General features: G+C 31.2%; 1 protein-coding gene across 3 annotated transcripts; it reads left to right on the top strand.

The window, feature by feature from the left end:
• The first annotated feature begins 198 nt into the window (after positions 1-198).
• On the top strand, positions 199-8,452 carry LOC105135611 (ADP-ribosylation factor GTPase-activating protein AGD12-like). 3 transcript variants are annotated; one of them, XM_011040573.1, is made up of 10 exons: positions 199-403; positions 2,089-2,154; positions 2,264-2,354; positions 3,648-3,729; positions 3,914-3,989; positions 5,908-6,071; positions 6,283-6,421; positions 6,495-6,611; positions 7,039-7,134; positions 7,882-8,452. In XM_011040573.1, the coding sequence occupies exons 3-10, from the start codon at positions 2,318-2,320 to the stop codon at positions 8,161-8,163; spliced, it is 993 nt and encodes a 330-aa protein (XP_011038875.1). In that variant the 5' UTR covers positions 199-403; positions 2,089-2,154; positions 2,264-2,317; the 3' UTR covers positions 8,164-8,452. The 3 variants fall into 3 exon arrangements, with proteins under 3 accessions (XP_011038875.1, XP_011038876.1, XP_011038877.1); XM_011040574.1 differs by having other exon boundaries at positions 2,102-2,154; XM_011040575.1 differs by lacking the exon at positions 2,089-2,154.
• Positions 8,453-14,345: the final 5,893 nt, after the last annotated feature.

Consider the following 14,345-nt stretch of genomic DNA (forward strand, 5'->3'; position numbering starts at 1 on the left):
AGAACTTGGTCTAAATTTTAAAAATACCAAAAACAATTATTTTGTTAGTTTTAATATCAAGAATTACAAACTTATATGTAAGATGTATTTTCAATGTTAAAAGAAAAATAATTTTTTTTTTTCATTCTAGAATGACCAATTTTAACTAAATAAGATATCAATCGATAATAATTTTTTTTAAATTTTAGATATATTAATATTAATAATTGATTCAAATTTCAGATTTCTGTCATTCAATATATTTGTATATAGATCATTCCAATTCTCTCTCTGGCTCTAATTTCCAATTCCAGTTTTACTTAAAACTTGAATGAAAAAAGAAAAACGTTCTGTACAAGGAGCAGTTGCACAGATTTTCCGAGTCATAAACGTTCTCTACGGTGTTATCCATCCTTTTCGCAAGGTTAGACCACCTTCTTCTTCTTCTTCTTCTTATGCTTACCATCTGTTTGTTTCTCTAGTAAATCGTGGAATCTCGCAAACCACCATCTCCATCACTCTTATATTTTTCTTTTTCCTATTTTCCTGAGTTTTCTCAGCATCCAAACAGATCGTTGAGCTACTTTTATGTTTGGTGTTATTATGATTCTTTTTTGAATTTTTTGAAGTGTTCATTGGGCCTGTCATGCTGTTATTATTATTTGTAATTTTTGTTTTTGAGACATTAGGATCGGTGGTTTCTATGTGATGGTTTGGTTTTAGAATTCTATCTTGTTTTTTCATTTTTTTTGTGGGGCCGATCATGTCAACTTTAATTTGGGGGGGGGGGGGGGGGGTGGGGGTGTTTAACAGAAGGTTGCTTAACAGTAGCATACTAATAAGGCAAGGCAGATCACGTGGCTAGTCAGGGCGTTTTGTTGCTGATGTTTGGCATTTCATAGATTTTCTGCATTGTCCTCCTCCTGGATGATCATCTACATAGAGGTCTACAGTTTTATAGTTCAGATTGGATTTAATGATGAATACAAGGTGAAATAAGAAATTTGAGGATTGTGTCAGGAATCAGTTTTTGGATTATACTATTCTATTTTCAATGACGAGTAGATTTGATAGCTTAAATATTGATATTTATGGTATTGAATTACTGGCCATAAACAGGCTATTTATCCGATTCAATGTAAAGCTTAAACTTTTATCATTTCTTTGTTATTGAATCTTTAGATAATTCAAGCAAATAACAATGCTAGCACAGAGCTCGGAAAACAGTGCTAGACATCGCTTTTCATTTTGTGAGGATATAACAGGTGACTAGTGACACTACCTAAGAGGTAGTGATTGGTGGAGATACAGCATTAGAAAGTGTTAGTGGCCTTGCATTTTGTGAGTAGCTGAAGCTGCTTTGGCATAATACATGTTGATGCCTGCTCAGGTTCGTGGGCTTGTAGCACTGCTAGTGGGCATTCTACATGCTTCATCATGGAGGTCAAAACCACTCTGCTTACAGTTCATTGGATAACTAGTTCACTGGATAATTAGTTGGTCTTCAAACGGCTAAAGTATGATGCTCACAAATTCAGTCAAAACAGATGAACCTACTAACTGAGTTTTACCCAAGAGCTTTGAATTTTTTTGACCCCCCTTGCTACTCTGTGTTTTGAGTTGCGATAACTAGGTTCTGTAATGTCAAGCCTTGCATTTGTTTTATTCATAGGTGTCATGGGACCTTTGCAAAGGAGCCTCCACAAACGATACAAGTATCTCGTTCCTCTTTGTCCATGGCATCCGTCTGCACCAAGAACCTAAACTTGCTTATTTTCTTTTCAGTGGTGCACCAGCCACACCATAGGACCTCTTTGTGGAAGATCACCCAACTGATTTTCTTCTCCCCCTTTTCTACTTCTACCAGAAAAGCTGCTCTAATTTTATAGTTGTCAAGGCTGCTAGGTGTGTCTCTATTATCTATTTGTTTTGGACACTTGTTGTGTCACGAGGGGTCTTTGGAAAATTGGCTGTAATTATCTAGTTGGACACCTTGACCATCTTTGTATTTTATTATATGGTATTTGTGGTGGGTTAATAGTTCTGGTTTGGACAGCATCTACTTTAGTTTTTTATTTTCCTCCTCTTCTCTATGCCTTGGCTCTGCAGTTGCTTTTGCCAGTTGCCAAGCACAAATCCTGGGATGACATTATGTTTTCTAAAAATTGGGAAAAGGTAAAAGGAATTTGTATTTTTTTAACCAAATATTTTAGTTTTCTATTATTGTTGCTGAACTGGGTTCCTTTCTTTTTGGGGTTCCTCTCTTTTTGGTCATTTTGTGCAGATAACTTGGTGGAGACAGGATTTTGTTGAATGATTTTTTGTTATTAGCAAAGCAATGAGCCGTTTGTCAGAGCTTCAGCAGGTTGCCTCAGGTATGCTGGTGAAGTAGCAATAAAGCATAAGAATAGCCAACAGGTTTACTATGTAATTTGAATGTTTTTTAATGTTAAAGGTTTCTGCAGCAGCCCTGAATTGTTTATGAAGAAGATGGAAGCAACAAATTTAGGGATTTTTCCCATGCTAAGCTTTTGCATAGAGGTTTATCATCATGTGAAAGTGGATTGTTCCGTTATTCCTTGTTGATTTAGATTCTTTACAAGGAAAAAAGGAACTTTCTCAGACATAGGGAACTTAAATAATTCTTTGTGGAAAATCGATGGATCTCAAAGTGACCAATCATACCATGAACTCTATATTAGTTGGTGTTGTTTTGAGTATCATTATATGAAGCAACACTGCTTAATTGTAAAATGCTCAACTTTAAGAATGTAGTCTGACCATGGATACAGAAAATTTTTGCTTTTGAATCTGAAATTTAGAAATTTATTCACTCCTAATGCAAATCAGTTTGACTTGTGATGTTTAGACATGATATGGATTATTGGCTTTATTTTGGTAAGATAGCAGAACTGAAGTACTATGATGGATTTTCTTTCTTGTAATCCCTTTCTAGAAACTTGTATAGTAACTGATGATTAAGAGTTTCATCATTTTGCTATGTTGAAGAAACTTGATGATTGCTTGAAAAATATTGGACTGCCCTATCTATTGGTTACCTGAAATCTACCGTGTAGATTTCTCATGGGTATCTCTACTTGACATTCATTTTTATTGAGACTGACCAAGTTGCATTTATTCTACAAACTACATTGCTTCATAGAATGAAAATCATGTTGGTGTTTCTTTAGCTTGTAACAAATGTGCAATCATGCTACTGGGTGAAAATCTTTAGTGTATGATGTGAAAGGAACACCAAACTGTTGTTAGATGCGAGGAATGATTAGAGGAGGAATGGAAGCACTCCCACATTGTTCACAATGCTTCTATTCCTTTATTGTTTTCACCATTCTCCCTACTTTTATTAATGAAATAAGATAAATCAATTATTGGCTGGATCAATCATGTATTTTCTTTGTTTTCTGTTGAAACTTGGACACTTTGCTTTTGGCTGGATCAATAAGTATGTATGATTTGATGCCTTTTGTTGTATCTTCTGCAAATAAGTAGCCAACCTTTTATCATTTTTTAATGACTGTAATACCTCCCATTCCATCTATTCTTCCCACCTTTCCCATTTTCAGATCAATTTATTTGATTGTTTTATAAAGATCTTCTTATCTATTCTATACATTTAATCACTACATTTTGTTGTTTTTTCTGCAAAGGTAAAAGAAGATTAAAAGATCTATTGCTCCAAAGTGATAATCGCTTTTGCGCTGATTGTGGTGCTCCAGATCCAAAATGGGCGTAAGTTGAATAATGTATTAGCCTTGTGGCTGTGAATATGCATGAGCTTAAATGCACACTTCTTATTAGCAATCTGAAAAGTTATATTTTGTGCATATGTTTAAATTGAAGTCATTGTTTAGGTTGGTTATTTTATTTTTTGACCCCGTGCTTTTAAGAAATCTGGTAACTCTCTTTCCTCCAGATCAGCAAATATTGGGGTTTTCATATGCTTAAAATGCTGTGGTGTACACAGAAGTCTTGGTACACATATCTCGAAGGTAACTATTCCATATTGCTTCTAATTTTGTTTTCTCAATGATAGGAAACAATTGTTGTAGGGAAGTATAGTCCAATTGTTTAGGCGTTGCAATTTGAGTGACAATATTTACTTGCATTTGGTAATAGACACGAGAACATGCTTCAGTTTTGAAATGAAACTTTATAATCCTTTTATCCTCGACCTTCTTGTAGGGCTGTTCTATTGGGCACTTGATTGAATATATCAAGCAAAGAACCTTTTAATTTTTTTGAGAAAATGGTTAGAAATTTCATTAGATTATAATTCAACATACCATAGAGCATACTATGGCTCAGTATAGGAGAAGTTAACTCATGATAATACACATGATGCACTCAACATCCCATCTTTATATGCTGTATCTGATTCATCTCATTGATCGAGAACATGATATTGACATCAACCTCCATGACTTGGTATAATTTATAATCCTAGATTACAATCTAGAATTGGAAACAATGATATAGAAGTGAAGATAAACTGAGGATAATGAAGAAAACAATGTGAAACAAGTAGAGATAAAAAATCCAAAACAGAGGAAGTAAAAGATAATTATGAATAACAAAAAGTACAAAGAACTATTTAAAATTTAGTGACTGTAAGTGAAGAACAAAGAAAATCAAACTTGGAAACTGAAAGGATAGATCTCACATAAATGGGAAAGAGAGAATGCTCCTATCTTCGAGGAAAGGAAAAATTACAACTGATCCCCTTCTTAGATTACCATAATTTGTTAGATATTAGATATGAGGGTAGGTTGGAATTATTGTAGAACCAAGGAAAACAAAAAATAGCACGAATCAATTTCCCAAGAAAATCAATTTGTTGAAGAATCAAAGCACCATACGGAACTTGAATGCCTAGCTAGGTTGCTTATATATAGACATCAAAACAAATAATAAAAGTGAAACCAATATTTGATGGTCAAAGTCCTGATAAGGACTGGAAGACCTACTAAATTGTACTAAAATACTAGAATAATCATAGAAAATCAAAATTTCATAACAATCAAATACTAATCCCATTGTAGCCTTTCTCCATTCCTCGTCAAAAGTTTATAAGAACACTATTTTGTTGCATTCGTCTCACAATTTGAGAAATTTGTTTACAAGTAAACTAAACCTAGGTGAATGATCCCTTGCTCCACTTAAGACCCACTCCTGATGGAATGGGATTGAGGATTTTATTCTTCGTAAAACAACTTAAAGATCATAAAGAATAAACAAGAAAAAAATTAATAGAGAACCATGGATTTAATTATTATCATGTTTTATTAATGTGATTTGTAAATATCATAAGATGCAACAAATATGACATGTATGGGTTTTTTTGCAATAAGTACATGTGGCTTGCATAATTGCAATCATTTGGTGATTTATAATTTTAAGTTATTTTCCAAGGAAAATAGAAAGATCAATTGGATTATAGGATCACAAAATGAATGGTTGAATTATCCAGAATATGGTCCCTGTTTGATTCCAGGAGCATGTTTTGATCTAGAAGAAAAAATAAGATCCCTAATTATATTCTTTATTGTATTTAATTAGTCTCTCATTTTATATGTTGGACTTCTTTGTTTCCTTGGCTCTAACAGCAACCACTTGCTTTAATCTGAATTAGTCACAAAAGCTTAAGAATTAGTTGTCGTGTAAATATATGACCTTTTAAGTTTCTTTTATCATTTTGTTATTGTTAGTCACATTTTGAGTGTACAAAATGAAATAAGATTTGACTTTTTATGTGTCTTTTTTTTTCCACACAAAACATTCATGTAAGTATGTACCTGCTTTTTAAGGTATGAATTCCAATTGATGTTTGTATGTTTGCTTATACCTGATCTTACCATGTTCAAACAGGTGATTCTTTTGTTTAGAACATTATTAATTTGGATTGTTCAGGTTTTATCTGTGACGTTGGATGAATGGTCTGATGATGAAATCGATGCCATGATCGAAGTTGGAGGAAACTTGTCTGCTAATTCAATTTATGAGGCCTTTTTACCTGAAGGAGTTTCAAAGCCAGGGCCAAATTGCAGTAATGAGGAGCGTACGAGGTTCATCAGGTTAGAAATGATTTGCCTTAAAACACTCACCCTGTTAACCTGTCATTTTTTTTTTTAATTTTCTTTTTTCATCCTAGTATAAAACTTATATGGAAAGATTAAGTCACTTTTATTGCAGATTAGATCAAGCATGGTGTTATCACTAGAAAGTTACTGATGTTTGTAGATTGGATGTTAATAGTGTTTACATATCTTATTCTGTTACTCACAGGTCAAAGTATGAGCTTCAAGAATTTTTGAAACCTAGTTTGCGGATCACATCGGGGAAGACTTCCTCATCTTCTCTCAAGTCAAGTTTATCCACAAACCTTTTTGATAGTTTTCAAATTCCCAGCGTCTCCCAGAATTTGGTAAATTTTTGGCATACCTTTTTTGTTTCCATACTCTCTTTCATACTTGGATAACATTGAGAAATTGTTACAGGATGGCATAGTAGAGTTTATGGGAATATTGAAGGTTAAAGTTATAAAAGGTACAAATTTAGCTATTAGAGATATGATGTCAAGTGATCCCTATGTGATCGTTGCTCTTGGGAAACAGGTTAGTGAAATTTGTATCTTTATTTTTATTATTTTCCACTTTTATTTCTCCAAATTCTTCATTGAGACAAGTTCATATAATAATTTCTATTTGTAAAATCAGGTGCAGATCTTTGGTGCCATGCCGAGTAGAGATTCTTTTTTGTCTATTTTTACCAAGGATAACATTAATCACAACCATTTGATAAATTGTTGATACCAATATACCATTCAATTTGTTGGCCAACCCGTAGACCTTTGTAAAATCTTGACTGCAGTTTCATAGTTTTTTTTTTTTTAATTGAAGCGACAAATAAATGTTTTGTATCATCTTCATTCTGAAGGATCAATTTTGATTGGTAGAATATTACATTATAATTAAGAAAGTGAAGGGGCTGCTTTGATTTTGATGCTAGCCACTAATGATAAAATGTGATTTGTGTTAATAGACTGCTCAACCCACCGTGATGAAGAGCAACTTGAATCCAGTCTGGAATGAAGAACTCATGCTATCTGTTCCACAGGATTTTGGGCCCATAAAGTTGGTAAGTTTGTTAATAATTTTTATGATGTTGCATTCGAATTTTCTATCCATCCAGTTATGGATCCAAAGCTACAAGAGTAAAGCTCTTTAGCTGTTGGGTTTTTTTTTAACTTGGAGATGGAAATCCACTATTTTCCTAGTTATTTTACTTTTTAACCCATTGTGGTCTATTTGACCCCCCATCTGTAGTATTTGTAAGGGTTGCGTTCGTGTATTCATTTTGAATGCATAAGCAAGTTATTGAATATAACATCATTTTAAAACCCAATCCAAGAGTTAACCTGGTTTAAGTCCAGAAAGGTTAGGACAGTCAACTCAAGTTGTAAAAAAATTTAGTTAAGGGGCAGAAATTAGTGATTAGGATTAAAAACAAACGTAGCAACTAAGGCTGTTGTATAGTCCAATAGTGGTTGTGCTGTTGTATTGAAGTGAAATAGTATATGGATAGATAACAAAGGACGTTGGCTTTGAGCCACCCTGCTGGGTCAGTTTGGGTTTTAAAACTATGGGGGATATAATACTTGTGTTGTCGTTATAAGCCACAACTACTTCCATAGTTATCTTGAGTAATCAAGCAAATGCTTTTGTTTTTTTTTTTTTTGCTATAAATTTGCTATTACTAAAACTAATTTGCAACATCTCATTAAATGAATCCTTTCACCTTTATCCGTCAATGAACAAGTTCTTGGTTATTCTAATTTGCTCATGGCAACTATTTGCCTTACCTTTTGTTTGTTATGCATTTCAGAGCGTTTTTGATCATGATACATTTTCTGCTGATGACATAATGGGGGAAGCAGAGATTGACATCCAGCCATTGATCACATCAGCAATGGCATTTGGGGATCCAGAAATGTTTGGAAATATGCAGATTGGAAAATGGCTGAAATCAAACGACAACGCCCTCATAGATGATAGCATCATAAACATTGTTGACGGGAAGGTGAAACAGGAGATCTCATTGAAACTCCAGAATGTTGAATCTGGGGAACTACAAGTAGAACTGGAGTGGATGCCTCTTGACCAGTAAATAGAAATCTTAATCTCCCCTTCCATTTCAATAGAAGCCACATCGATTGAAATTATTATATGGAATGACCATATATTTCACTTCTGTCGACTTATTCCTTAGTTTATGTTTCCCCCTCTCATGTTTCGATAGTTTTACTTCTAGCTTGTAAGAGGCCATAGCTTGTTTGTTAACTCCTGACAATAAAAAGTTTTGAAATAAGAGGGAGCAACATGTACAAAAGAGCATGCACATTCATTTTTTGTAATATATCATGGACTTTAAAGTTTCGTCAACATTTTTTGTAATATGTTATGGTTTCTACAAAAATCAATTTCAATATTGTTTTCGATTGTCATAGTGGATACCTCGTCAGAATCGTGGATTATGGCTATGTTTCATCGGATGAATAACACTTTTCAGTCATGCCTTCTCTTTCGAGTTTCATTTTTTTTTCTTCTTATTTTACGAGACGTAGCTTTTCCATATTTTCGTTTTGTTTTGTTTTTTTTTCTTTTTTTTTTGTTTTACATGCTTTTTTTTCTCCTTGTTTTCTTCTTCTTCTTCTTTTTTTTTTTAATTTTTCCTCACATTTGTTTTTCGTTTTACATGTTTTTTTTTTTCTGTTTTTCCCCATGATTTTGGATATGACATCTGTTTTGTTCTCTAAATTCCGTAGTTTAGAATCAGGAAATATCGCTTTACGATAATACTTGCATGTAGAAAAAAAACAAATAGATTCCTTTAACAGTGAATAACTAGATTTGTGGGTTGACGTTGTGTCATGGGTAAGAATATTTTTTTTTATTGGTTACACAAAAAAAATGCTTGTACAATGCAAGAGTGTTTTGACAAAAAAAAACCTGCCTCTGATTGAGCAAAAAAATAAGAAGGTATAATCTAATAAGTTAATAATAATAATAATAAAAAGATAAATACAGCTAATGTACCACTTAAAAAAAGGAATCATTAGGATTTGTTAAAAAAAAAAGATCACCATAGTAAAAAAAGGTGATGAAGTTAGGATTCCAACTAGACAAATAAAAAAAATTGAAAACTGATCTCAACCAAATAAATAAAAAAAATTAAAAAAAGAAACTGATCTTGGCCAACCTTAATGAATATGCCAAATATACAAGTTAGGCAATGAGATCCGAATAAATTAACAAAAAACAAATAAAAAAAATTATAATTCTAAATAAATCATACACGAAGGGATAAAATTGATAAAAAAAATCAATAAAAAAGAATAGTAAATCGAGCAAGCCAACCAAGCTCTATAACCTAAATCATACGAATGAGATAACTCAATAAAAGATAGACCAGAAAAGATTACAATGCTCACTTCTAAAACAACCCAATGCTAAAGAATAGAATGTAACAATAATAAAAATTAAAAAAATAATCCTAAAAAAAAATTCAAGCTAATCTAAACTAATTCTCCAAACTTATGATCTAAATGATGAGATAATGATAAAAGAATATCAAAGAAATTAAAACAAATTATGAATCTTAATATAAAAAAAATTCAACTTTGAAGGATGGAACTGAATTTTTTTTTTAACCAATCTAATATTGAAGGATGAAGTAAAGAAAATCAATTTAAAATTAAATTTAATAAAGTACGACAAATAAAAAAAACCGAGTTGAGCTAGGTCATTTCTTAAATTAAAGAAAAGTTATATAGAAAGGGAAAAAAAGAGTAAAACTAACATAGCTAAATTTTCAATTAAATAAAAGTTTAATGATAAAACTGAAAAAATATGAGTTTCGAAAAATAAAAATAAAAACATGAACTAAACCTAGGTGAATCTCTTAAACCAAGGTTAATATCTAAAACTCGTAATTCGTGAAATTTTATATTTGGGCTCAATTAAAAAGCTTAATTCTCAACCAATTTGATGTTGAATGATAAAATAAAAAAATTAGTCTAAAAAAATTTGAAAGTGAACAAAATAGCAATAAAAAAAACGAGGATAAAATTTGATAGGAAAAAAAAACTTAAGGAGGATGAAATTGTAAAATAAATTAATTTAAAAAATTATTTCAAATAAAATAAATAATAATTAAAAGAACGAGAATCACATTTGAAAGATAAAAATAATTAAAAAAATAATTGAATTGAAAAAGAATTTTAATTTTATAAATTATTCCAAATAAAAAAATAGTAATAAAAAAAATAAAAATCAAATTTGAAGGAATAACAAACTGAAGGTCAACTTTGAAGTTTTAAAAGGAACAAAAATCAAAAAAGAGAAAAAAAAGAGAGAAAAGATAAGAAAAGAAAAAATTATTAATGTCAAATCAGAGGTTCATTAGCCATGTAGACTGCATCGTTATGGAGGAGATGCCAATATGATTCAAACACAACTATTAAAGGTGACATTCAGTAACTAGAAGGCTCCTGCATGCAATGCCTAAAAGACATAAGGCCACTTACTTACTAGTGTGTGCTGCACACATAAACATATTTTTTATAATATTTAATATTTAGTCAATTATAAAACTATCTCTGAATTAACTTAATACTAACAAAAAAATCATGGTAAAAAGAAGAAAAAAGTCTCTAAAAGATAATTTAGTAGATTTTTTCATAAAAAGTAATTAAATAATTTTTCTAAACTAAAAAAATTTGAAACGCTAAAAAGCCATTAGATATCAATTTTGTTTTTTATTTTTATTTTAGGGGTAACTAAGTTATTTTATTGAGCCAAAAAAGGTAAAAACAAAATCATCACACCCCTAAAAAATTTAAAAATAATAATTGAATTATGGTTTTATAGCTACAGGACAAATCCATCATTATAATATTATAATAAATAGTATTTTGAGGCTAGGTGCATAGTCATTTTCTTAGAAGATTTAAATTTTTTGCAATAAATAAAAGAAAGGACAATTCACAACTGTTCAAGAAAGAAGGGAAAAAAACAAAAATTACAAATAAAATGATTTGATTATTGTTTTTATTAAGAGTATTTAAAAAAACCGACTAACCTAAAAAACCACAAAAACCATAAAAACAAATTGAAAACACTGAATTGAGAGAAAAAAAACTTAAAAAAAATAAAAAACTAGAAAAATCACTTAGTCTAATTTAATTTTGATTTTAGAAACTAAAACCATATAAATCAAACTAGATCAGACTAAATGTAAATCAACTTAAAAACAGGTATAAATTGAAACTAACCTAACCCTATAACATTTCCTCTTTTTCCCATTAACAGTAGCTAGATTCTCTCCTCGGCCCTCTCTGCCATTTATCTCCCTCATTCCCTCCCCTTTTGAAACTTGAGAGATCAATATATTACCTCATTTGCCATCTCTCCCTCACATTCTCCCAACTTGATACTACAAATTAAATACTTTAAATTTATCACTTATAATTAGTTCTTTTTTGATAGCAGTCACACCTCCTAACATCCATATCACCCATCTCCCATTGCCTCCCTTTTTCCCTCGTTTTCTTTTATGATTGAAGACCCAATCCATCAAACTAGATTAATCTTGCATTTTATTTTTTTATTTTCTTTTAATTTGGATTGTAATTAAAGAAAATCCTATAAAAAATAATTATACTTTAAGGACTGTCTTTTAATTTTATTGAGAATCAAGGGTTTAAATCATTTTGTTAGGTAATGCAACCTAAATTTAATAGTTCTTGTTTGATGATTTGAAGAGATTGTTTGAAAATTTATATAAATGGTTAACAAATATGTTTAATAACTGATACCTGGATATCAATCTAAAATATTAACTATATTGTGACTGCCCAATAAATTAATATTGGTTGGAACTTGAATAAAAAAATTCTAAATTTTTGTCGATTTTTTAATTATAAAGATGAAACAATTGGTTAAATAATTCAGAGTTATTTGTTAAAATGAGGAATTGATAAGATTTTAACTATTGCATTAGACAATGCAAGTTCAAATAAATTGAATCTTAAGTGTTTAGGTAACTTATCATAACCTATTTTTGGATTATTCTCCAATTCATATTTTTTCTCTCTTTAAAAAAATACTAAAATATAAAAAATATTATCAAAAAATATAAACAATGAAAAAAGGATGTTAGAGCGCCTTAAAAATTATCAAAAATTGGTTGAGGAAGTTCAAAAATACAAAAATTAAAATTTGACAGTATTTTATTGACTGATGAGAGTCTTATTGACAAAGAAAATTTAATTTGAGGAAGAAAAGTTCAAAATTAAATGTTTATGGACTCAATTAAATTTTATTAAAAGTTTAATTGAATTTATGGAGAGTTTGATTGTAAGAAAAATTTATTTTGAGTCAATTTAGGTTGTAATTAGAAGAAATTAAAGTTCTAATATCAAATTATAATTTTTAAGAGTTAATTTGTTCAAATCGGGGGTTGAATTGCATAAATATTGAAGTTTGATGACCAATTAAGGACTTAATTAAAGAAATCCGAAACCAAGGACCAAAATGAAAAGGTTGATGAATAGAAGGGCTGCCATTAAAATAGGATCAGGGGCCCAATTGAGGAAATTAAAAGTTTATTGCTTAATTGAGGGTCAAATTGCATAATTTTAAGACCAAGGACCAAAGTGAAAAAGGTGGTCAACTTCAAGGCTGCTATTTGATTCTTAATAGGGATGCAATTACATTGATTTTTAAATTAAAATTACAATTTAGAACTTGATTGAACAAATTACAAATTGAGGACCAATTTGAAATTTAACACATGTTGTCATCTTTTGCTTTAAATAAAACGGCATGTTTTGTCCAAAACGGCACCGTTTTGAAGGCACTGTATGTTTTCTTCTTCCCCTAGACGTGCAAAGCAGTTGAAGAATAAGATTTTTCTTCCTTCCTTTGTCACCACCATCAACCTCAAAAGAACATCGACTCCTTCCAAAAAGACACCAACCACTTTCCACGTGTTAGACGGGCTGTTGAGGGGCGGTTGCAGACTGGTCACCCCCTACCTCTCTCTCCCCTGTTTTTCTATAAATAATGGGTGAGACCGAAAGAGAAAAGACACCGAGAGAGAGAGAGAGAACACTACAGAGGGGAGAGGGCAGAGAGAAGAGAAGAGAAATAAGATAAAAGAGGAGAAGAAAAGGAAAAAAAGACAAAGAAAAGAATGAAAAAATAGAGGAAGAAGGAGGAGAAGCACCGCCAGCCTCCGTGCTTCCACCACCAGCAGCACCACCACGACACCACCATAGGTAACCTCCGGCTGCCTTGTCTCTTTCTCCTTTACTCAGCCATTGTCTGCATTTGCATGTAGAACATGAATTAATTCATGTTTTACAACAAGTGATGGAGGGTAGTAACCAGCCCATTTGGTTTTGGGCCGGGTATAGTCGTGCCCACTGATCTAGGCTGGGTCCAATCCATTTAAAAAATAAAAAAAAATTAACATATATTTTTTAATATTTATAATTTCTCCACTTTTTATTTATGCCTTTTTTGCTTAATATCGGTTTGTATTTTATACCAAAAAATACAAATCTAGTATAAAAATACTTGATTTTCATCAAAACTTCCAAAAATAAAAAAAATTAAATTTTGTTTTTGTGTATACGGCCAAGTGTTTTAAAGCTAAAAAATTATATTGTATTTTTTACACCAAAAAACAATGTTTTAGCATGCATTTTGGCTTTAATAACCAGTTTATTAACGTCAAGAGAACAGTGGCCCAATTTTAAAAAACAACACAAATTTATTTTATTTTTCTCTTAATATCTTGGGTACGACATTACACGTAATACGTATTTTGAATATTTAATTCTTTTTTTTCTCGAACAATAGAACGGTTAGGTTTTACCGTATTAAGATAAGAATCTCCTTATTAAGGAGGGCCTGTCTTAAACCTTAGATAAACCAACAATTAGAAACTACAACACGACTTTAGATTTTATTAAACAAAACAACGTAGTCTACTGACACGACGAAAAGATTGATGTCGTCTCCCAAGTGCAGGAGTGTCGAAGTAATAAATAACCCGGAAAGACCGGGGTCGAACCACAGGGAGGTTAATTGTACAAATTATAAACAACAATTATAAAACAACAATAACAATGACACGACGAAAAGATTGATGTCTTCTCCCAAGTGCAGGAGTGTCGAAGTAATAAATAACCCGGCAAGACCGGGGTCGAACCACAAGGAGGTTAATTGTACAAATTATAAACAACAATAATAGCAATAACAACAATAACTATAATAATAATA

This window comes from Populus euphratica, unplaced genomic scaffold (assembly GCF_000495115.2).
Source record: "Populus euphratica unplaced genomic scaffold, PopEup_1.0 scaffold47.1, whole genome shotgun sequence".
Lineage (NCBI taxonomy): Eukaryota > Viridiplantae > Streptophyta > Magnoliopsida > Malpighiales > Salicaceae > Populus > Populus euphratica.

What these genes read in the sequence shown, in the direction of transcription:
- LOC105135611 (XM_011040573.1), top strand. Translation starts at nt 2,318, where the DNA reads ATGAGCCGTTTGTCAGAGCTTCAGCAGGTTGCCTCAG. An exon ending in GCTCCAGATCCAAAATGGGC is followed by an intron (nt 3,730 to 3,913) that starts GTAAGTTGAATA and finishes TCTTTCCTCCAG; the next exon opens with ATCAGCAAATATTGGGGTTT. An exon ending in GAGCGTACGAGGTTCATCAG is followed by an intron (nt 6,072 to 6,282) that starts GTTAGAAATGAT and finishes TGTTACTCACAG; the next exon opens with GTCAAAGTATGAGCTTCAAG.